Raw genomic sequence first — 24443 nt, 5'->3', positions numbered from 1 at the left:
CCAGGCTCTGCCGTCTCTGGGATTCTCCAGGCAAGAACACTGGAGTGGGTTGCCATTTCCTTCTCCAATGCATGAAAGTGAAAAGGGAAAGTGAAGTCGCTCAGTCGTGTCTGTCTGACTCTTCAAGATCCCATGGACTGCAGCCTACCAGGCTCCTCCATCCATGGGATTTTCCAGGCAAGAGTACTGGAGTGGGTTGCCATTGCCTTCTCCGAAACTAGACACTAAGCCTATAGAATTCTGAGCTTTAGAGAGGGTAATCAGTGGCCGTTAAAGTCCTGTTCTGTATTCATGTAGAGATTATAAAGTTAGAGTTTCTTTAAAATAAGACTATTGCCTATTAAACAGTCAATTATCTTACTAAGAGAGTAACATCAGCTTTAAACTACCTGTTTTTCAATGAATATTTAAAACATATACAAATGGTAAAAAATGTCCAAATGTGAAATAAATATAATGTATTTCATCATTAAAATTCATATTCTTTATCTGACAGAAAAAGAAACACATAAAGATTGCCTGAAAATTATTCAAAGCCTCCAGAGATGGTATAGGTATTTTGGTTCCTTTCGAAGTTTCTTTAGTTATAACTTTATTGATTTATATAACCTGTCCTTCTTTACATGTTCTACTAAAAGTTTCCTTCATCTTTAAATGCTAGAAGTGAGAGGCCCCAAAAGCAAAAAAGGTGAGAAAGGGAATCACTGTGTAGCTTACCAGAGTGTAGCATATAATGCAAAGAGCACTAGACTAAGCATGGAGTGGAAGGCTAGTCCTGCTATTACTGTCTTCGTCAGTTCACTGACGTTTCCTAGACTCCAGTTTCTTCGCCTACAAAACGAAGGGGCTCAGTGATCTCAAGGGCCCTTACAGCAAAAACATTTTAAGCTGTGAATTTCTGAGAGATGAGACAGTTAAAGAAAAGAAGAAAAACTCACACTAGATACCCTGCTAAAGGTTATGCAGGTAATTGAAAAAGGTCTCAAGCAAAATGCCCCTGATAGATTTTACTCACACATGCATGCCATCAACCTCCTCGGAAGCCTACTTCCTGTACATCTTGTTAACACTGATTTATCTGAAATCTGAGAGGCATTTTAGGACCACAGAGCCTTTATCAGCAATAGGGACTAATGGATTCCTTAGAGAAAAGCCAAAAAGATAAAGAAGGAAGTTAGATTGGTGCAAAAAATACACCTTCAGAACCTCTGCAGAAAAATCAATATTGATAAGTGAGATATACTGGGAAATTTTCTTAGAGTAACAAAGAAAGTGGACACTAAGCTGTGTGTTAGGATTGTCTGCAGAATGGAGAACAGAGTCCTATTAATAATAAAATGCCTATATCAAAATGATTAAAAGCAATTCCCTACATACCCTCACCTGGCATTGTAATAGCCTATGTAGACTAAGAGCACTGCCACCTTGCCACAGCCTGCCCCATCCCAGGCACCCAGAAAAAGGGAGTATCCATGGTGAAAACACAATGCCTCCCCAATCATCTTGCTGCTGCTGCTGCTGCTAAGTCGTTTCAGTCGTGTCCAACTGTGTGCAACCCCATAGACGGCAGCCCACCAGGCTCCCCTGTCCCTGGGATTCTCCAGGCAAGAACACTGAAGTGGGTTGCCATTTCCTTCTCCAACGCATGAAAGTGAAAAGTGAAAGTGAAGTCGCTCAGTCGTTTCCGACTCTTAGCGACCCCATGGTGTGCAGCCTACTAGGCTCCTCCGTCCATGGTATTCTCCAGGCAAGAGCACTGGAGTGGGGTGCTATTGCCTTCTCTGCCCAATCATCTTACCAGGGGTCAAAAGAGCAAGACGCTTTGCACCGTATAGTCCTCATATATACTAATCCAGGTATCTTAGAACTAGAAGCATCTCTACTTTATTCAATTTGGTATGGAAGATGGGGGCTTCTTTTCTGGGAACACTTTCTATAAAAATAATGATTCTCTCTGTCTAAAAATTGACATATACACTCTAAGACTAGCTTTCTGGTTTTGAAAATGATAGGCAATGTAGAATGTGGCAGAAGAGATACGTTTTTTGGAATCATCAATCTATTCAAAATATATTATTACCACCTTAATCTTTTCTACCAAAAAAATTTTTTTGGCTATAAGCCATGCCCATGCTTTATAGGACGATTACCACCAGAGCTCAGCTATAAATACAAACCACTTTCTTCTCTGGGCCTTCGTTGGTGCTCACGTGTATTTGATGTGATGCTTTAAGGAGGTTACCCACTAGATAATCTTAAAGATCCCTTTCATCTCTGGCACTTTATGGTTCTAAGATAAATGAGCTTTTCCAGGTTGACCCAGCCTCAGAGTCTTATTTATAGCATTGTTTCTATGCAGAAAAATTTTACACATTTCATCCAACTGACTTAAAAATTAACTTTGGGACATAATCCATTTGAAGTTGAGGCATTCCAGTATCTCATAAAATATTGTCTGCCATGTTCTTATACATCTTTATTACTACAGTAAATACTATTTGGGGAGAAAAGAGCACATAAATTAAAATGATAAAAATAAATAAATAAAATATCAACTTTTTACTACAAATAGAATTCTTATAGTCATTTTAGCATCTTAAATTTTCCGGTTAGAATAGGTCAAAGGCATTCTATTTCTCATGTCCCTCTTAAACTTCCTTCCTTCCTATTTTATTGTAATTCAACAAGCCCCTATGAAATAACTCTTGAGTACTGAAATTTGGGAGTCATACAAAACATTGTGCTCCAGGGAGACAGAGCTGGGCAGTGTGGCTTTCAGACTCTAAGAGGCCCTAATTACGCCTATCTCCTATAATTCAAAATCCTCCCGTTAAATTTGGGTGTGGCCTGTGACTTGCTTCTAACCAGTAGAATATGGCAAAGGTGAGGGGTTATCACTTGCACAGTTACATTATATAATATTGTAACTTCCATCTTGCTAACAGACTCTCTTGTCTTTATCTCTTTGTATTGACATCCTCTCCTGTTGGCTTTGAAGTAAGCTGCCATATGGAGAGGCCCATGTAGCAAGCACTGAAGGTAGCCTTTGGCTGATAGCCAGTAAAGAGTTAAGGCTCTTGGTTTAACAATCATTGAGGAGTGCGTGCTGCCAACAACCACCTGAGCTTGGTGGGGGAACTTCCCCAGGAGAACCCCAGCTCTAATCAACAACTTGTGGCAACCTTGTAAAAGACTGAAGCAAGAGTCCGGAAAAGCCTCATCCAGATTCCTGACCCACAGGAACTGTGACATGATAAATATCTCCTGTTGTAAGCCATTATGTTTATGCAAATATTGTTATCTAGCAACTGATCAAAATATAGGCAGATGAGTAGCACCGTATTATTAGACAACAACTTTAAGGCAACAGAAATCCAAAATAAAGTTCTGGGATAAAGGTAGCTTTGAAATATTCCATAGAGAGGGTATATACCCAAGTAACATGGTAGGTGTTGCAAGAGGGAGGGAATCAGAGGGCAGACAACTGAAACCATAATCACAGAAAACTAGTCAATCTAATCACACTAGAACCACAGCCTTGTCTAACTCAATGAATCTAAGCCATGCCCTGTGGGGCCACCCAAGATGGGTGGGTCATGGTGGACAGGTCTGACACAGTGTGGTCCACTGGAGAAGGGAATGGCAAACCACTTCAGTATTCTTGCCTTGAGAACCCCATGAACAGTATGAAAAGGCAAAATGATAGGATACTGAAAGAGGAACTCCCCAGGTCAGTAGGTGCCCAATATGCTACTGGAGATCAGTGGAGAAATAACTCCAGAAAGAATGAAGGCATGGAGACAAAGAAAAAACAACACCCAGTTGTGGATGTGACTGGTGATAGAAGCAAGGTCTGATGCTGTAAAGAGCAATATTGCATAGGAACCTGGAATGTCAGGTCCATGAATCAAGGCAAATTGGAAGTGGTCAAACAAGAGACGGCAAGAGTGAACATCGACATTCAGGGAATCAGTGAACTGAAATGGACTGGAATGGGTGAATTTAACTCAGATGATCATTATTTCTACTACTGCGGGCAGGAATCCCTCAGAAGAAATGGAGTGGCCATCATAGTCAACAAAACAGTCCAAAATGCAGTACTTGGATGCAATCTCAAAAACGACAGAATGATCTCTGTTCATTTCCAAGGCAAACCATTCAATATCACAGTAATCCAAGTCTATGCCCCAACCAGTAATGCTGAAGAAGCTGAAGTGGAATGGTTTTATGAAGGCCTACAAGACCTTTTAGAACTAATACCCAAAAAATATGTCCTTTTCATTATAGGGGACTGGAATGCAAAAGTAGGAAGTCAAGAAACACCCGGAGTAACAGGCAAATTTGGCCTTGGAGTGTGGAATGAAGCAGGGCAAAGACTAATAGAGTTTTGCCAATAAAATGCACTGGTCATAGCAAACACTCTCTTCCAACAAAACAAGAAAAGACTTTACACATGGACATCACCAGATGGTCAACACCGAAATCAGACTGATTATATTCTTTGCAGCCAAAGATGGAGAAGCTCTATACAGACAGCAAAAACAAGACCAGGTGCTGACTGTGGCTCAGATCATGAACTCCTTATTGCCAAATTCAGACTGAAATTGAAGAAAGTAGGGAAAACCACTAGACCATTCAGGTATGACCTAAATCAAATCCCTTATGATTATACAGTGGACTGAGAAATAGATTTAAGGGACTAGATCTGATAGATAGAGTGCCTGATGAACTATGGACTGAGGTTCATGACATTGTACAGGAGACAGGGATCAAGACCATCCCCATGGAAAAGAAATGCAAAAAAGCAAAATGGCTGTCTGGGGAGGCCTTACAATAGCTGTGAAAAGAAAGAAGCACAAAGCAAAGGAGAAAACAAAAGATACAAGCATCTGAATGCAGAGTTCCAAAGAATAGCAAGAAGAGATAAGAAAGCCTTTCTCAGCGATCAATGTAAAGAAATAGAGGAAAACAACAGAATATGAAAGACTGTGATCTCTTCAAGAAAATTAGAGATACCAAGGGGACATTTCATGTAAAGATGGGCTCGATAAAGGACAGAAATTGTATGGACCTCACAGAAGCAGAAGACATTAAGAAGAGGTGGCAAGAATACATAGAAGAACTATACAAAAAAGATCTTCACGACCTAAGTAACCATGATGGTGTGATCACTCACCTAGAGCCAGACATCCTGGAATGTGAAGTCAAGTGGGCCTTAGACAGCATCACTACAAACAAAGCTAGTGGAGGTGATGGAATTCCAGTTGAGCTATTCCAAATCCTGAAAGATGATGCTGTGAAAGTGCTGCACTCGATATGCCAGCAAATTTGGAAAACTCAGCAGTGGCCACAGGACTGGAAAAGGTCAGTTTTCATTCCAATCCCAAAGAAAGGCAATGCCAAAGAATGCTCAAACTACCGCACAATTTCACTCATCTCACACGCTAGTAAAGTAATGCTCAAAATTCTCCAAGCCAGGCTTCAGCAATATGTGAACCATGAACTTCCAGATGTTCAAGCTGGTTTTAGAAAAGGCAGAGGAACCAGAGATCAAATTGCCAACATCCACTGGATCATGGAAAAGGCAAGAGAGTTCCAGAAAAACATCAATTTCTGCTTTATTGACTATGCCAAAGCCTTTGCCTGTGTGGATCACAATAAACTGTGGAATATTCTGAAAGAGATGGGAATACCAGACCACCCAATCTGCCTCTTGAGAAACCTATATGCACGTCAGGAAGCAACAGTTAGAACTGGACATGGAACAACAGACTGGTTCCAAATAGGAAAAGGAGTACGTCAAGGCTGTATATTGTCACCCTGCTTATTTAACTTCTATGCAGAGTACATCATGAGAAACGCTGGGCTGGAAGAAGCACAAGCTGGAATCAAGATTGCCGGGAGAAATATCAATAACCTCAGATATGCAGGTGACACCACCCTTATTGCAGAAAGTGAAGAGGTACTAAAAAGCCTCTTGATGAAAGTGAAAGAGGAGAGTGAAAAAGTTGGCTTAAAGCTCAATATTCAGAAAACGAAGATCATGGCATCTGGTCCCATCACTTCATGGGAAATAGATGGGGAAACAGTGGAAGCAGTGTCAGACTTTATTTTTGGGGGCTCCAAAATCACTGCAGATGGTGATTGCAGTCATGAAATTAAAAGATGCTTACTCCTTGGAAGAAAAGTTATGACCAACCTAGATAGCATATTAAAAAGCAGAGACATTACTTTGCCAACAAAGTTCCATCTAGTCAAGGCTATGGTTTTTCCTGTGGTCATGTATGGATGTGAGAGTTGGACTGTGAAGAAAGCTGAGTGCCAAAGAATTGATGCTTTTGAACTGTGGTGTTGGAGAAGACTCTTGAGAGTCCCTTGGACTGCAAGGAGATCCAGCCAGTCCATTCTGAAGGAGATCAGCCCTGGGATTTCTTTGGAAGGAATGATGCTAAAGCTGAAAGTACTTTGGCCACTTCATGCGAAGAGTTGACTCATTGGAAAAGACTCTGATGCTGGGAGGGATTGGGGGCAGGAGGAGAAGGGGACGACAGAGGATGAGATGGCTGGATGGCATCACTGACTCGATGGACGTGAGTCTGAGTGAACTCCGGGAGTTGGTGATGGACAGGGAGGCCTGGCGTGCTGTGATTCATGGGGTCGCAAAGAGTCGGACACGATTGAGTGACTGAACTGAACTGTTCTTTCAAGAATTCAGACTGGCTGAGAGGTATACAGCACAGAGGCTGAATCAACTGAGTATTACAGAGAGTGGCACCACTGCACTGAGAAACAGTGAGGGGAGATTGCAGAGGTACATGGGGTCCAGGTCATGCCTGGGCTGAGTGGGCTCATTTTCAAAAGGTAACAACACAGAAGGAAAGGCTCTTGAGCAGGGAAATGACAGTAAAAAGGGCTTTAAAGAACTTAATCCTATCACAGTATAAAGGATGGAGAGGATTAGAGATAAGAAGACCAAGAATAGATGTGCTGGCACAAAGGTCTTCAGGAGAGGCCAACAAACATATTGCGGGGGGGAGGGCAGCAGTGGTTTCATACTCATGAATAATCAAAGGCATGCAAATAAAACTATAAAATACCATTCTGTGGTTGAATCAAATTTGTACAAAAGCTAATAATACTAGCAAAGACAAAGCAATCTCAGACACTATCAGTGGGAATGTAAATAGAACAGACTTTACTAAAAGACAAGTCAGCAAAATGCATGAATAACCTTAAAATACTCAGATCTCAGATTCTAATTCACTAAGAACATATTCAAAAATAAATAAGTTTATTTACCCATCCAAGTAACATTTGAGTGTCTACTGCATTCCAGGTACACAGGATATAGCCGTGAACAAAACAGACCTCACCTCTGCTTTCATGAAACTTTGAAGAGACAAACATTTAACAAATACTGATGAAATAAATGTATAATTACACATATTACAGGACACAATGGAACTTAAATCATGAGCTTAAAAAATAGCTTTCTGGGAAGTAACATTTATACTGAGATCTGAAAGATGAATAGACTTTAGCCACATGAAGAATAGGAGGATTTTTTTTTTTCTGAGAGGAAAAAAAACAACATTCATGAAGGCAAGAAAGTTAGCTATATTCAATATTTAAGAGGATTCATTCATTAACCCATTTAACAACTATGTGTAGAGGCCCTAGTAAGTATCAGGTACTAGGTGTTAAGGATAAGGGACGGGAGAAAATGATCAAGGTCAAGACAAAACAGGTATAAAAAATCCTGTAGGAATGGAAGGGTATGGTATTTGTAATAAAGCCAAAGATGTTTGTGTGAAAAAGGAAAAAATCAATACATTTAGCAGGAAAAAAAAAAAAGAGAGAGAGAATGGAGTATAGGTTCAGTTCAGTTCAGTCGCTCAGTTGTGTCTGACTCTTTGTAGCCCCATGGACTGCAGCATACCCAGGCCTTCCTGTCCATCACCAACTCCTGGAGTTTACTCAAACTCATGTCCATTGAATCAGTGATGCCATCCAACCATATCATCCTCTGTCGTCCCTTTCTCTCACCTTCAATCTTTTCCAAGGTCTTTTCAAATGGGTCAGTTCTTTGCATTAGGTGGATAAAGTACTGGAGTTTCAGCTTCAGCATCAGTCCTTCCAATGAATATTCAGGACTGATTTCCTTTAGGATTGACTGGCTGGATCTCCTTGCAGTCCAAGGGACTCTCATAAACACAAAGGCTGTCTACCTCCTTTCAAATCCAAATAGTATAGACTTACCTTAGAAAGGTACATTCAAAACCGTACTACTCATTTATAAAAAATTACCATTTATAGATAGAAATAGACTTCCCTGATTGCTCAGATGGTAAAGAATCTGCCTGCAGTACAGGAGATCCAGGTTCAATCCCTGGGTTGGGAAGATCTCCTAGAGAAGGGAATGGCTACCCCCTCCAGTATTCTTGCCTAGAGAATTCCATGGACATAGGAGCCTGGCAGGCTACAACCTATGGGGTTGCAAAGAGTGGACATGATGAGTGACCTTCACTTTCACAGACAGAAATACTTAAATGACTCAGGGCTAAAATGCTCATGTGCAAAGAAGAAGTAGAGATCAAAAATAAATTCTAACATGGATACATAAGTTAAGGCATTGCTATACTTGAGGGATTACCCTACAGCTATCCATGAGTGTGTCCCAACTATGCTAAGCGCTCAGGGAAAAGGAACCATTTTTTCAGAATAATAAGCAGGCTTTCTTTGCAAGAGGCCAAAATGTACATAGAATAATCTGAGGATTTGAAATTAAAGACTGAGTTTGTGACTGACATGTACACACTGCTATATTTAGAATGGATAACCAACAAGGATCTACTGTATAGCACATGGAACTCCGCTCAGTATTATATAACAATCTAAACAGGTAAAGAATCTGGAAAAGAAGAGATACAGGTCAATGTATAACCATCACTTTGCTTGAAAAGAACCTAAAACGAACACAACAGTGTTAATCACCTGTGTGAATGTGTGTGTGTGCGTGCGTTCAATTGTGTCTAACTCTTTGTGACCCCATGGACTGTAGCCCATCAGGCTCCTCTCTCCATGGAATTTTCTAGGCAAGAATACTGGGGTAGATTGCCATTTCCTCCTCCAGGGCTCTTCCCACATCTCTTGTGCCTCCTACTCACTTATACACCAATATAAAGTAAAATATTTCTTAAAAATTAACCAAATGAACCTCCAAAAGGTTACGGATGAACTGACAATTACACAAACTTTATGATAAAAACATGCTTGGAGTTACTAGCAAGTTAAAAGGGAGCCATAAAAATGATCATGACCTCATGTGAGCAGTAAACCCAAGGAACTAGAGTCCTTTGTCTCCTGTCTCCTCAATTATCCAAATGGTAATATCTTATGTTTGGTACATGTCAACAGCATTAAAGAGTATATAATATTTGACACTACCTTAAAAAAAAAAAAAAGATATGCAAAACTCTACTATTTTTGCACTTCTCTGTGAGTCTAAAACTGTTCCAAAATGAGAAGTAAAAACAAAATACATGGGTAGATTTGCTACAGCAAATAACACAAAGCCTAAAATTTGTGTTAATTTCATAAAGCAAACAAAAAGAAGGACAAATGAAATAATCCTCCAAATTACGCTCTCAAGTCCAACTTTTACTTCTCCTGTTCAGGGACGCAGGTACCTATCAAGAGAAAAGCTCATGGTCTGTCTTGGACAGTCCACTGCCCATCAGACTTCTGGGGAGGTGATTTCAACCTCTCTAAGCCTTTGCTACCCCCTCCCACAGGTTGGTATCATATACTTCTTGACTATTGCATTCTATACAAATATTCATTATTACTATTTAAAAATTTTTATTTGAACTGCATTATTCCTTCATTAAATGAAGAAATATCTTTTAAGATTAACTATTTGGATTTTTTCAAGTTTTTTAATTTATCAAGTTAATCTACTTTAGTAGGGGCCCAGATTTAATCAACATACTTATCTAACAATAAATAGAGTTATTATATCTCTCAAAATATTATAGAACTACAGTCTAAAAAATGTTTTTATTTGCAATAGCCTTCTCCTATAAAGTTCACTAATGGAATTAGCTAACCTTAAAATTATTGTGGTTAATTCTAAAGACTTGTATTTATTTATTAGACCTGTCTAATAAAGTTTGATGGGCATAAATACACAGTTTGGAACAAATATATTGACATCATACATACAATACATTTGATAAGACGTCTTTTTCCCCATAGACAGTAAAAATGAAATAATAGCTCTTTTGAAGAAAAGAGGTGATTAAGTCAGGAATTTCAAGAAATGCAAAACCTGAACCTTGAAAACCCGAATGAAATTTCAAAGTCTGACAAAGAAAATATATCTTTTATAAAATTGGAAATCAGTGTGTACTTATAAATGATGCACCACAAAATGTTTCATTATAACTTTACTGTGTCAAAATCCATTATCCATCTGCCTTCCATCAAGCAGTCTAAGGAAGAAAAATATTATATTGTTTTCTGGGTTAAAACTTCATGTACAGCCTACAGGCTAACGGGAAAACAGAGCAGGAGTACAAGAGTAACTCTCTCAAATCATGCATTTACTCATTAAAACCTCAAGGTAGGCCATTTTAACAAGGCACCTAATTTTGTTTCCTGGTGAATGTATTTATAGACCAAAACCAGAAATGATTCAAGTGGACAGTTAAAAAAAAAACCAACAGGAAGCATATAAAAATAATATTCAGTAAGATATTATCTTTATAACAGTAAAAAAAAAAAAAAGCAGGATGCCCCCTCCCCTTTCAAGTTCCCACAGTGTTCACCATTCAGGCACAGGCTACTCACTTCCGATGGGTGTGGTCCATGCCACTGTTTGGTATTGCTTCCAACTCTGCATTTTTCTGCCCACAGATATTTCCATAGCTGTCGTATCCTGATACTAGTCTTGCTGCTGCACCTGTTGCTACTGAAAAGCCACAAATAAATCCCTAGAGGAAAAAACAGAAAAAAACATACAAATAAACCATTTCAATAGCAACAGCCACTACTTGATACGATAATGAGCTTCTTTTGTCCGCTGAAGGGAACAAAGAGCTCTCTTTCCTTATTGCAAACACTATTCCACTGTTTTCCTTGGGTTTCACATAAGCTGTACAAAGAAGTCCACAGGGAAACACTATTTACTACAATAACAAAACAAATCTCAAGCTTTTACATCGTAAGTATGTCTTTGCATTTTATAATAATAATAATAGCAGCTTCTTTGTACTGAACACCTGCTCGATGCCAGGATCTGTACCAGCTGCTCACCATACATTATCTCTAATCCTCATGATGGGGAAACTGAGGCCCAGAGAGGGTAAATAAGTCATCCAAGGCCATAGAAGCTAGTAAAGATCAGGGCATAAGACTCAAACCTAGCTTTCTTCATTCTTTAAATTTTTTTTTAATATTTATTTGACTATACTGGATCTTAGCTGTAGCATGTGGGATCTAGTTCCCTGACCAGGGACTGAAGCCAGAGCCCCCTGCATTGGGAGTTCGCAGCCTTAGCCACTGGACCACCTGGGAAGTCCCTATTCTTTAGTTTTATTTGGTTGTCAAAGAGTTCTGGTAAATAAAGAATAGCAACAGATGAAAGACAAAAACTCAAAGAACAATAGGTATGTGGGTTTCGAATTATCACTTCAGTACACACAACACTTCTGTTTTCTTCCTGCAATAAAGTTGTGTAGAAGCCAAAGAATTATACCGTGAAGTACATTCACGCTCTGAATATTGGCGACTCAAGGACAGGGAGGCCCTGGGTCCATGTGCCACAGAGGTCACTTCATTTCATGGGGATATGCTTCACCACAGTACCAACGGCGAATGGTACTCGCTTCAGAACTGCATCATGTTTGCCAAGTCAAGGATGCATTGATCAAAGCAAAGCAATAAACCCTACACTCAGCTGCAGGCTACTGGGCATAAGAACAGGAAATAAGGTGAGTCACTATTATTAAACTGAATTGGAAGAAAAGACAGAGGTTAAGATATATTCTCGCAATGCGGTCACTAAAAGATTGAGTTTCTGTTATCTTTAACAAAAGACACTAAGGTTAATGGCGAACCTTTCCAATACAGTTCTTTAACGAGAGGCATCATAGAGTAATAGAAAGAGGATCCAAAAAGATCTGGATTCAAACCCTCACTCTACCATTTACCACCTATATAACCTTGATCCATTTACCTTTTTAGACTGTTTCTTCCTCATCTCTGACAAAAAATAATATCAACTGTTTCATAGCCAAACGATGGGGCCTCCATGAGATAACACATTTCTAACTTGTAGCTGGCCCTATACACAGCAGGTAGTCAATATACTGTAGCTGCTAACGAAAAAGTCAGACTAAAGAAGTTGATAACAGTAATTGCAGATTAACTAAAAATCCCTTCAGTTCTAAATTTTGGGAAAAAATGTTCTAGGGGGTGGGGAGGGGGGGAAGTGAGAAATACTGTCAGTCATTTCGTCATTACAGAGAAACATTCGGACCACAATTACCATCTTTCACTACTGGTCTAAAATAGCAAAGCCCTTGCATAATTAAAAGGTTATGTTCTTCTTTCACTTTTTATAGAAACGTTCTTCTTAGGTTTGATAAGTACTTTGTGTTACAGATGGCCTTCAATGGTTCCTGAAGTCCCTTTATGATCATTTTTAACAGTACTGTTGGAAACATACATGTGCGTGTTTTTGTGTATGTGTGTGTTTTTTATAAATTTTATAAATTTTATAAATTATAAATGTTTCAGGTATATGGTAAAATGGGACACTGATATATTTTCACATAGGCCATTTAAACTTTTTAGTAGCTTCCCAAAGCATTAGAGTGGAGAGGGTGAGAAGCTGTAGGAAGGAAAGGAAGGGGAACAGGAAGCTAGTAAGAGACGGAGAAACCATGACTGTTATCCTGGAGATGTCTCATGGTACAAGAAGTGACAATGGAGAACTAGGCCAAATATAATTAAAAAGACAATCTCCTTTTTAAAAAAAAAATTGTGAAATCCAAATGCAGGAAGCAATATAGTTTCAGATGAGAAAAAAATGTGGTACATGAAATTAAAATAGGGTGAGAGAAACTTTACAGAATGTACTCTTTAATTCAATGGCTCCAAGAGGCAGGTAGAGTGTTATTTAGCAGAAGGAAATCACATTAATGAAGCAAGTTGTAAGGGGGATAAGGAAAGCTTTTATACACCTATAGTAGAGAGCAATCACCAGAGAGAAAAGAAGTCTATTCGTAAGGAATAGAATCATGGTTAAGAACTTAAAATGACTGAGCTACTGAAGTGCTTTCAGAACTGCTATTTCAAGAGAGAGTGAGAAGGAGCAGACAAATCTAATCACAAATAGGAGGTGATTCAAATCAGATAAAGAGACCAGAGATGGTAGATCACAGGCAAGATCTGGCAACTAATAAGTGTATATTGCTTACGTGGGAGAAAAACAGTCTGCTAATTACTGGACTGTGTTCATCTCCCCTTCACATCACAAGTTTAGTTTAATTTAAGTAAGAGTTTTGGCTTAGTTTCACTCACTCTTAGTCAAAAAAAAGGACACGTTTCATTTCACAAGCAATGTTTGAATTTCACACATGAAGCCTTTACCACACCACTGAGCAAGGCAGAGGTCTTAGCTTTGCTCTGAAGAAAAGAAAAGTCAACAAAACATGCATGAGGGGTGGGGAGGGAGTATGAATATGGCATTGTGTTTCAAGATAAAAAGACTTTAGGCTTACATCCTTCTCCCAGGGATTAATGAAAATATATTCAGAATTTTTTTCTCAAAGACTACCTCTCTTACCCCAAACAACACTTGGAGTCAGTCTGCTAGTAACTAACGTCAAACCTTAGAGTAACACTTGGCTTCTGTTCCTCCTTTTCCAAGAACTCTGAGACCAGGAGGCTATTAGGACCCAGCAAACAGCATAGGATTAGAAAGTCTGATGCAGAACTAATACTTATGCAAACAAATTTCAAAAATAAACTTAAAAGCTTTGGCAATCTGCCAGATTTCAGGATTTCTTTAAAGTTTAATGGGATATATTACTCTAAGAAAGAGGGAAGAAGTTAAAAACAAGAATGGTTGGAAGTCTAGGAAATATCAAGTTCACCCTGAAAGAACTGAGATATTCTCAAAAGAAAAAAATAATAATGGGGCCTGAGGAAGCTAAAATCAGAGAGGCTATTTCATGGGCAGCCTGAGCAATTAAAAAAACATAGACAAAGAATATGTACTGAGAACTGAAACCAGCAGCAAATACTCATGACCCCAGGTAAGTCTCTTTATCACTTTAAATTCTCTGAGGCTCAGTCTCCTTACCTATCACTAGGAATGAATTAGATTAATCTCAAAAGTCTTTTCTGATTCCTAAATTTTATGATTCTAAGGAAAACTATTAATAGAAACAGAGTCAACTTTTTTAGGCTATACTTCCAGGGAGAAGTATGGGCCCATTTGATCCACTGTAATGACTGAGCATGAGGTATATACAGGTGGCGAGGAAGAGTAGATTAAAAGTAAATGGATTTAACTGTACATTTAAAAATAGTCAAAATAATAAATTCTAAGTTATGTATGTGTGTATGTGTGTGTGTGCTCAGTTGCTCAGTGGTGTCTGACTCTTTTGCAACCCCATGGACTGTAGCCTGCCAGACTCCTTTGTCCATGGGATTTTCCAGGCAAGAATACTGGAGTGAGTTGTCATTTCCTTCTCCAGGGGATCTTTCCAACCCAGGGACGGAACTGGCGCCTCCCGCATTAGAAGTGGATTCTTGACTGCTGAGCTACCAGGGAAAATGAAGTTATGTATATTTTACCACAATAATAAAAAAAGAAAAACCAAAGGATTTAACAGAGAGCAGGCAGTCATTTTGGATCAGGTGACCTTAAGGTAATTTCTGGCATGCTGTTCTTCCTATTCTATGATCCTGGCAAAGCACAGCCCATCACACAGGTGACTAAACACTTCAGTGAGTCTTTGAGTCTTTCCCTTTGTGCTGCCTGCTGCACAATAGTTAATGAGGTAGAAACACTACGCTCCGAGAACTAGATGAAGACTATAAAATAAAAAAGGTCCTTGAAAGCAGTCTGAAGGGACGACCTATGCAATAATGGCTCTAAAATTCAGCTCTAGCCCAGATCATTCTCCAAAATTCCAACTCTGTATTTCCAACTGCTTATCCCTACCCACACACCCTACATGTCCACAATTCAGTTCCTTCCACATTTCCCCAAACCATTTTCTCTTCCGGCATATGTCCCATCTCCATCAGAAGCACCATTTCTGACTAGACTGCACAGCTAAGATACAGAGGGAGAGGACTCTAGCTTTCTAATTCTGCACTAGAAGAAAAATGCTAAACTCTTTGCTCGAAGAGTCTGAAATACTGAATAGACAACATTTAACTGGCAGGTGAGGTTACAGGTCCATGTTCTCAGCAACAACTTCTGTTGTTCCCAATGCCAGGCAACAAAGAAGGGACTATCTCTCGAGGCCTTGCCTTCTTCCTCTTCTCTCCTGGGTTCAATGCTGCCACCATGTAATCTTAGACAAATTATTTAACATATCCCTGTGCCCCCTTATCTGTAAAATGGGAATGATGATAACCAGAGTAGCACTGAGCAGTTGTGAAAATTAAATCTGTGTTGAGTGCAGAGAATAGTACCCAGTCCATAGTAAGCAGCAATAATGATTAAGAATAAGTTGTATGAGTTGTCTGTATCTTCTGTCTTTCAAAGTATGTACTCCTTTTAGGACCCTCCTCATATATATATATATACATACATATATATATATATATATAATTTTATTTATTTATTTATTTTTGGCTGTGCTGGGTCTTCATTGCTGTGTGGGCTTTTCTCTAGTTTCAGAAAACAGGGGCTAATTTCCAGTTGGGGTGCACAGGCTTCTCATTGAGGTAGCTTTTCTTGTTGTGGAACACAGGCTCTAGGGCATGTGGGCTTCAGTGGTTGAGGCATGTGGGCTCAGTAGTTGTAGCACATGGGCTTAGCTGATCTGTAGCATGTGGGATCTTCCCAGATCAGGGATCAAACCTGCATCTCCAGTATTGGCATGCAGATTCTTCACCCTGAGCCACTAGGGGAGCCCCAACTTTCTCTTTATCCTGACTTTTGTGGTACGATGACCTGGGCAGATTTGGTCCAAGTGAATCTCTTTGCTCTCCTCTTTTCACATATACCTCTCCTTGGAACAGAATGAAGTCAGCCTAACTAAGGTGGGAAGAACCTTGCGCTCATGTGGCCCAAGCTTCATTCCACAAGCCATGCTTATTAAGGAATTCTTTATTGGTAATCAAGTGACTGCTTGGGTACTAAGAGTTGTACTTTGTTTATCCATCCTACTCTTGCTCCTTCATGTGCACAGAAACTGTGGTTTGGAACCTACAAGGAACTGGAGTAGGATCTGAGCTGAAAAAAGCTTATACTGAATCATATACATATCCCATAACATAATCCCTTAGTATCCCACTTGCCTGCAACACTGATGACATCAAACATTATTAATTCCACTTCTTCAATCTGTCTCCTGCTCTCTCTTACTACTTCTTTATTTCAGTTTTTTTTTTTTTTTACCTCTTATTTAGACTTATCTGAACCATTGCATCAGCATCCAAAGTGGTGGCCTGAAATCTCTTCCCCCTTTACAATGACTTTACATTTACACTGGCTACCAGGGCCATCTTTCTAAACCCAGGCATATCATTTCTTGCTTAAAACTGCAATTGTATATCATTGCCTACAACAGTGGGTCTCAACCCTGGATGAATATTAGAATCAAAGAGATTAAATCCGATTCAATGGGGTGGGGCCCAGAAATGAGTATTTTTATTTTAATCCCAGCAAATTCTAATATGCAGGTAGTGTTGAGAACCACTTGTTTACTACCTTAATGGAAAACAGAAATTAAGAGGTACAATTCAACATGTAATTTTTTAGAACAGGGTAAGCATATATCCAATGATTTCAAAATACCAAATAAGCTCCAATCTAGGAGATGATAACTCTCACAAAGACTGACAGAAATTTACTTTAAAAAAATCCTGTTTCTAGACAATTCAAGCATGAAAAATATTTTAAAAGTAAGAGAAGAAACAAAAGAGAAGTACACATATTTATGATGAGATGAACATGTGTAAATAAAAAGATTTAGTGGTAAAGATGAGTGAAAGATGACAAGATCTTAAAATATTTCAGAACTAGAGAGTAGATACCAAGGAGTGAGCAAAGAACTGCAAGTTAAGAGCAGTGAGTAAAGATATGGTTTGAATGATAGGCTGTAAGAGGATTGAAAAAGAAAACGCCTACAAAAGCAGAAGCAACTGGCCATTAAATGAAAAGAATATAGGCAGAAAATTCCAGTTCCTTTTCTATTTTTGCCTCTCATGGGCAGCAGTATGTTCTTAGATAAGCTAATATTCACTATACTTTGCCTGTAAACTGGGTGTAAAACTCATTTTATAGGGTAATTGGGAGAATTTAGTGAGATAAATATATATATATGATAGCATCAAGCCCATAATAATGCTCAAAAAATATTTGTTGACTGTTTCTCTTAAAGGTACTACAGAATGAAATCTAAAGACAAAAATGAAATGCAACTCTTAAAAAACATACAAGGCTTTCCTAGTGGCTCAGTTGGTAAAGAATTCATCTGCAATGCAGGAGACCATCTGCAATGCAGGAAATCCGGGTTCCATTCCTGGGTTGGGAAGATTCCCTGGAAAAGGAAATGGCAACCTACTCCAGTATTCTTGCCTGGGAAATCCCATGGCCAGAGGAGCCTGGTGGGTTACAGTCAACAGGGTCACAAGAGTCAGACAAGACTTAGTGACTAAACTGCCATCACCAAAAACATACAAAACAAATATTCAGAGGACAAAAAAATTTTAGTCTACTATTGTGCCAGTAAGGTAGGCAACAGAACTTTGAGATTTCTCCAGTTTCCACAGGGTAAAATTTGATGTTAGCTCTACTCCAAGGAATGGTAATAAAAAAGAAACACTCCAAAGCAAATAACACTATGCCTGCATTTAAAAGTGCACACAATGGGTCTTAATTACCACCATACTGAAATCAACATTACATTAATTACCATTGCATTAAAACATTTCAGTAAACAAATAGCTCCTGACTCTCCAGTCACTCCCAAATCAGCCTATTAACATCAGTGATTGCACTTTCCTGAGCTATTTTAGCACAGAAAATCAAAAGCACCTTGGGAGGTAGGTACATATTTTTATAAACATAATTTTGAAAGGTCAGCTGCTATTTGTCCCAGAGTGAAACTCAGGAGGCAAGGAGAGGTTGTGGACCAGTTCTGTTAGCAAAGAATGTCTGCTCCACCCCTGGACGCTGCATTTCAGTTTCTACTCCCTTAAACTAAGTAGATTCTTGAACAAGTAATTCTAATGTTTTCTAAATATCCTAGATTTGGTGAAACTGAGACATCTATTATTTTTAAAACTAACACTTTTATTTTACTGAATGTGTTATATCTCATCAAAGTTCCCTGTTTTCTTTTCCTTGGTTCAGGAGCTGGACTGGTGTCCACACTTCTACCCATTAGCCATGAAAAGGGTTGTTCTCAAATGATGTTTGCGAGGTAGGCAGTTGCAGAGAGACACAGAATAAGATTACCTAAAAAGTAGTAATAATGAAAAATAATAAGATATCTTTAAAAAAAAAAAAGGTATGGGGAAAAGATTAAACACTCACACTTGAGAGGGAAAGAAAAAAAACGTGCCTACGGTAGCAGATCATGGCATCTGGCCCATCACTTCGTGGCAAATAGATGGGAAAACAATCGAAACAGTGACAGACTTCATTTTGGGGGGCTCCAAACTCACTGCAGATAGTGACTGCAGCCATGAAAGTAAAAGATGCTTGCTCCTTGGAAGAAAAGCTATGACCAACCTAGATAGCATATTAAAAAGCAGAGACATTACTTTGCCAACAAAGGTCCATCTAGTCAAAGCTATGGTTTTTCCAGTGGATGTGAGAGTTGGACTATAATGAAAATTGAGCATTGAAGAACTGATCTTTTTGAACTGTGGTGTTGGAGAAGACTCTTGAGAGTCCCTTGGATAGCAAGATTAAACCAGTCCATCCTAAAGGAAATCAGTCCTGAATATTCATTGGAAGGACTGATGCTGAAGCTGAAACTCCAATACTTTGGCCACCTGATGTGAAGAACTGAGAAAAGACCCTGATGCTGGTAAAGATTGAAGGCGGGAGAAGGGGACAACAGAGGATGAGATGGTTGGATGGCATCGCTGACTTGATGGACATGAGTTTGAGCAAACTTTGGGAGTTGGTGATGGACAGGGAAGCCTGGCATGCTGCAGTCCACAGGGTTGCAAAGAGTCAGACATGACTGAGCGACTGAACTGAACTGAAGGTAGCGTAATTGTGTTTGGAGTTGCAAAGACTAAGAAAGAGAGAACAATACTGTCTGCGCAATTCCCTTGAGAGAGAAACAAGGTGACGGAAAAGAGCACTGGCCTGGATGGTAAGAGACTGGGCTCTGTTCCCAGCTCTGCCGTTAACTAGCGGTCAGGCCTCAGGATGGTCACTTTCATCTCTGTGGTGTGATGTTCTTGATGTGTATAATGAGGGTGATGGACCAGATGAGGATTTCTAAATGCTTTCTAACTTAAAATATCAGCTAGCTGTAAAAGGGCTGCTTTCTACCTCTTGTCCAGCCCAGTACAACGGCAGTGACACTAAAGTCCCTGAAGCCTGTGTGGAAACTCCTGCAGGGCAGACCGGGGATGCAATCTGAATAAACACAGCCCCAACACTTTGCACCAGGGACTCTGCTCATCCATCCTCCATATCCATTGGAAAATCACCAGCTCCCATGATCCCCGACTGAGAAATGCCACTTATTTCCATAGGCACAGCAGGCAGCAGGAGCCTAATATGGGTAGAAGAAGGAAGAAGCAGGGAGCAACCAGACTCCCCTCTAAGAAGAACTAAAAAAAAAAATGTCACAACTGGGAGCATTGTAGACATCATCAAGAAAAACCTCTAATTTTATAGAAAGGCACATCAAGTCCCTGAAAGAAACTGACTGGCAAAAAAAAAAATAACCATCAGGACTGTGTGACTGGGTTGGATAAACACTCAGGACTCAACTCCATGACCACTGCTCTGCTCAACACTTGCATCAAGCTTAGAGTTCATGGATATTTATTTTAAAGGCTTTCTGAAATGATCTAGTCAAAGAGAGAGTTTCAATTATTCCTTAATTTTGATCTCAGTTCTCATACAAACCAAAAAAAAAAAAAAAAGTCAAGGGGTACCAAATACCACTTAACTGTATGGGAAAAAAAATAACCTAATTCTATGGTATCCTAGAACTTCCAGTTATAAGCAATTCAAGAGGGATTATTCATTTACAAATATAAATAAATATCTAAATAACAAGTTCCCTCTTCAAACCAACTCCCCATCATCCCCTTGAATCATGGGTTCATGTTCTGAGGATCTGTGAGCTTCTTACCATCCCAATGCAGAAGAGGATAAAAAGCAGCAGCCACGGTATATCTGTGCAGCTACGGTCCTCCAGCGGCTTCCATTCTCGCTTGGAGCTCTAATTGAAAACACAAAATAAGAGAGTGGTAAATGTGAATTTTAGTTGAAGTGAGGAAGGCGCAAACATAACACTGATAGCTAAAACCCTGAACCTTTAAGATGCAACTCAAATATTTGTCACTTTTCTGTGAATTTTACCCTAATACCCATCTCTCTTCCTAGCCAGGATTGATTTCAGTGTTTTGTTGGTACCTCTATTAGAGCAGTTAGCATGCTGAATTACTACCACTAAGATGTGTCCCTAGCAGAACGTGAGCTTTGCATAAGAGACCACTTCTCATTTCCCAGCATCTAACACGATGCCTGAGGGTTCGTGGTATGTGGTCAGTATAGACTTTTTTAAATGAATAAACAAATTCTTCCAACGTCAGTCTTAGTGGTAGCTTTTTCTTTGCGTGACTTTTGCCAGACTTAAAAATGTAGAACATGCTTTTCTACACGTTCTCATCTAGGAAGGAAGCTGAGTAAAATGAATTTCTATTGAAGGCGTGGGAAACTTACGGGAAAAGTTCTGCAAAAAGAAGTCTAGGGCCTCCAGTGGTTTCCATGACAAGATACAGGAAACTATCCAGAAGGCTTGTCAGGAGGAAGGACACTAGCAGAAGGAGGCTGGAGATAAGGGAACCCTCTAGTATAATTAGTATTTAGAGTTCAAGAATGAGGACCCAGGGACTTCCCTGGTGGTCCAGTGGATAACACTTCACGCCTTCAATGCAGGGGACCTGGGTTCCATCCCTGGCTGGGGAACTAAGATTCTACATACACAATTAGGTCCACATGCCACAATTAAAGAAGTCTGAGCTGTTCCAACAAAGAACCAGTGCAGCCAAAATAAATACTAAAAATGTTTAATTGAAAAAGAAAAAACCTACAAAAAAGAGTTGGGACACAGTTCTCAATCAAGTTTGCTTAGCTTTTCCTCCTTCTAAAAAAAATAATTTTTAACTTTGACAAACTGATGTAAGCTACAGATCCTTTTCTTAGGAGGTAAGCATGTAGCTGCATAATTTTCTTAAAAAGTTTAGGGAATTGAGACCCCAGGTTACAAAACCCAACTTTAAAGCATCTGCCTATTGATGTTAAGAGCAAAAATTTGGAGCTACAACCACTCCTTGCTGACCCCCTAAATGCTAACCAGACAAACTCCTTTCCTTTTCAGTGCCTTAGACTCTGAGTTGTTCAACAACGATAACAAAAACCCCACCACCCTTGAGAGCTTGTTCCCAAACACCCACACAAGAAAAAAAAAGAGCACTAGTTAGTCATGGGAAAAAACCTTACCCTGAGACTCTAACTAGCATTAAAAACCAAGTGCAAGTAGGCAGTTTTTTCCAGAGGAATGTAGCACTATGGAGAATGGATAAAGGACTCTGTCCTCTCCTTAGCTCTGTCATTAGGTAGTTAAACAATTTTAGATAAATCACTTCATCTCTCTGGGTGGCAGGAAGAAGTGAGATTAAATCTCTTAGGTTCCTTCCGGTTCTAAAAATCTATGATCAGGAATGCAGTTTTGTGAAGACGCGTGCAATGACAAAAAAAAAAAAAAAACCTGCAAAAATAATTTGACATTATTCCCAGTTTTATTCAAATAAGAATGCCTGTATTGTGGGCTGTGTTTTGGAAGACAGTTGCTTCCAGTATGAAAAAGAATGTTTCTTTGTATTAAATAATTTCAGTCTTGAATAATGTCCATTACAGTAAAATTACTTACAAACACAGAATTTGGACACCTCTTTGAAATTCATTAAATTTACACTAAGGTGATTTCCAGAACAAGGGCTACTTTGAAATACTAGTTTGCTTATCTTAACAAACAGTATGTACCAGGGGAAGGAGGGGGAACAAGTCTGAGTGAGCATTCTCTTTATCCACAACTTTTTTTTTTTTTAGTATCTTTAATTTAGACCAACATTCACGTTTAATGCTTAAATTTTCACCTATAACATAAACATGGCAGAATTTCATTTTGACCAAAAAAACACAATGATTCGATATCTCAAGAATTCAATTTACTGTGGGCAATTTCTGGGCCAAATACATAGAAAACCTCTCACTGGGGATGAGAAGTGGAGAGAGGATAGGGGTTAAATAAAAAACAGTCACAAAGTGGATCAGAAGAATACAAAAAATGGGTGTGGTCACCCTCACTCAGATAAAGAAAAGCTTTTCCAGGAAGGGCAGTTTATCTCATTGGCTATGTTGAGAATTAGATGTGACCATCTATCACATAGGAAACACTAACTCTTGGTTATAATTCTTATTCACCAATATTCACTTTTCAGTTAACCTTCTCCCTATTGTTAAATATCCCCTTACCATGTGGACCCTTTCATTGAAATAGAATATTAGACTCACCTTTCCCCTTCTATTTAATAAAACTTCAACTTAATGGTGGCATCTTTCATTGTAGCTACTGTTTTTAAAGCTCTCAGTTACTGATTCCTATTAAATAGGCACTATACCCAAAGCTTTACACACATTACGTTTAAAACAGCTCTCTGATGCAGGTATCATCTTTATTGCACAGCTAAGAAACTCAGGCCCAAAAGTTAAATTATCAGACCAAGGTTTCACAACTGTGCAGTTGAGATCTGAACCCAAGTCTGCGGCCACAAAGCCAAATCCAGTGAGAATATCATTCATTTTGCACTTAGTCAGTAAAGAGCAAAAATACCTACATTAGTTTTTCCTCACACTGCAAACTTTGCCCATACTGCAAACTGCAACCCAATAATTTAAAATTCTATAGGCACAGAGAAAAAGAGTGATATGTTTTATAAGCCATGAAATTTCTCAAGCGAGTCAGGAAACCCAACAGTTGAAAAAATTTAAATGATTCTTTAACAGACTTAACCAAGTGGTAACTGGATTTAATGCTGTCTGTTTCTTTCAATTAAAATCCACATAGACCTAGAAAAAGTAAAATGTTTTCAAAAGCACTTTTTAAATGTGATTTTTATCCCTTTCTCAAATTCTGCATAAGGTTAATACAGGCTGTCAATCAGTGTTAGTTTAGTCTCTTCCCATTCACAGAATCTTACATTTCAGGAACTAAATAAGACCAAAGGAAAATACAGTCCAAGTCTTTAAGTGACTAAGGGAAAAGAAAGAGACTTGCCTTGACTTGCTCAAGATCAACTGCTTTGATCTTCAAGACAATTCTGTTAGTTATCATTATATAGTCCCAGTTTTTCAGCTTTGTAAAAGAGAAAACCAAGGTTCAGAGAAAATTAGTGGAAAATTCATTACTGAAACCGGAGGCCTCTAGTAGAGAGGTGGAAACTATAAGAATTAAGAAAACATTAAAAAAAAAAAAACAAAAAACATAATAACAGAGATAAAGAATGCCTTTGTCAGGTTCATCAGTAAACTAAACACTTCCAAGTAAAGCTCAATAAATTCAAGGATAGTCAACAGAAATTACCCAAAGTGAAACACAAAGAAAAAGAAAATTAAAATTAAAAACCCAGAACATAATAATATCAAATGGTCTAACATGTGTAACTGTAATCCCAGAAAAGTAAATGGAGCTGAGGAAACGTTAGAAGAAATACTAACCGAATTTTCCAAAAATAAGAAATCAAAGCATAGATCCAAGAAGCTGAGAGAATTCCAAGCAGGATAAATACAACACACACATGTACACAAACATACCCTACACAAACTATATTCAAACAGTTGAAAACCAAATACAGAGACATCATTTTGATGGCAGCAAGAGGGAGGAAAGGGCAGACTGTAAACAAAGAGGCAAACATTAAGCAAACTTCTT

General features: G+C 38.9%; 1 protein-coding gene across 3 annotated transcripts in view; it reads right to left on the bottom strand.

Moving 5' to 3' along the window:
- The window catches only part of SLC44A1 (solute carrier family 44 member 1), a 232354-nt gene that overhangs the window by 146606 nt on the left and 61305 nt on the right, over positions 1–24443 (bottom strand). For all 3 annotated transcript variants that reach the window (XM_061426397.1, XM_061426396.1, XM_061426395.1), the window contains exons 2-3: positions 20580–20669; positions 10852–10994 (exon numbers count right to left, since the gene is read on the bottom strand). In XM_061426397.1, the coding sequence (XP_061282381.1) occupies positions 10852–10994; positions 20580–20669 (233 nt within the window). The remainder of the gene's footprint in view (positions 1–10851; positions 10995–20579; positions 20670–24443) is intronic.

This window comes from Bos javanicus, chromosome 8, assembly GCF_032452875.1.
Source record: "Bos javanicus breed banteng chromosome 8, ARS-OSU_banteng_1.0, whole genome shotgun sequence".
NCBI classification, from domain to species: domain Eukaryota; kingdom Metazoa; phylum Chordata; class Mammalia; order Artiodactyla; family Bovidae; genus Bos; species Bos javanicus.
Note: the sequence above shows the minus strand (reverse complement) of the source record. Positions and strands in the feature narration are given on the sequence as shown.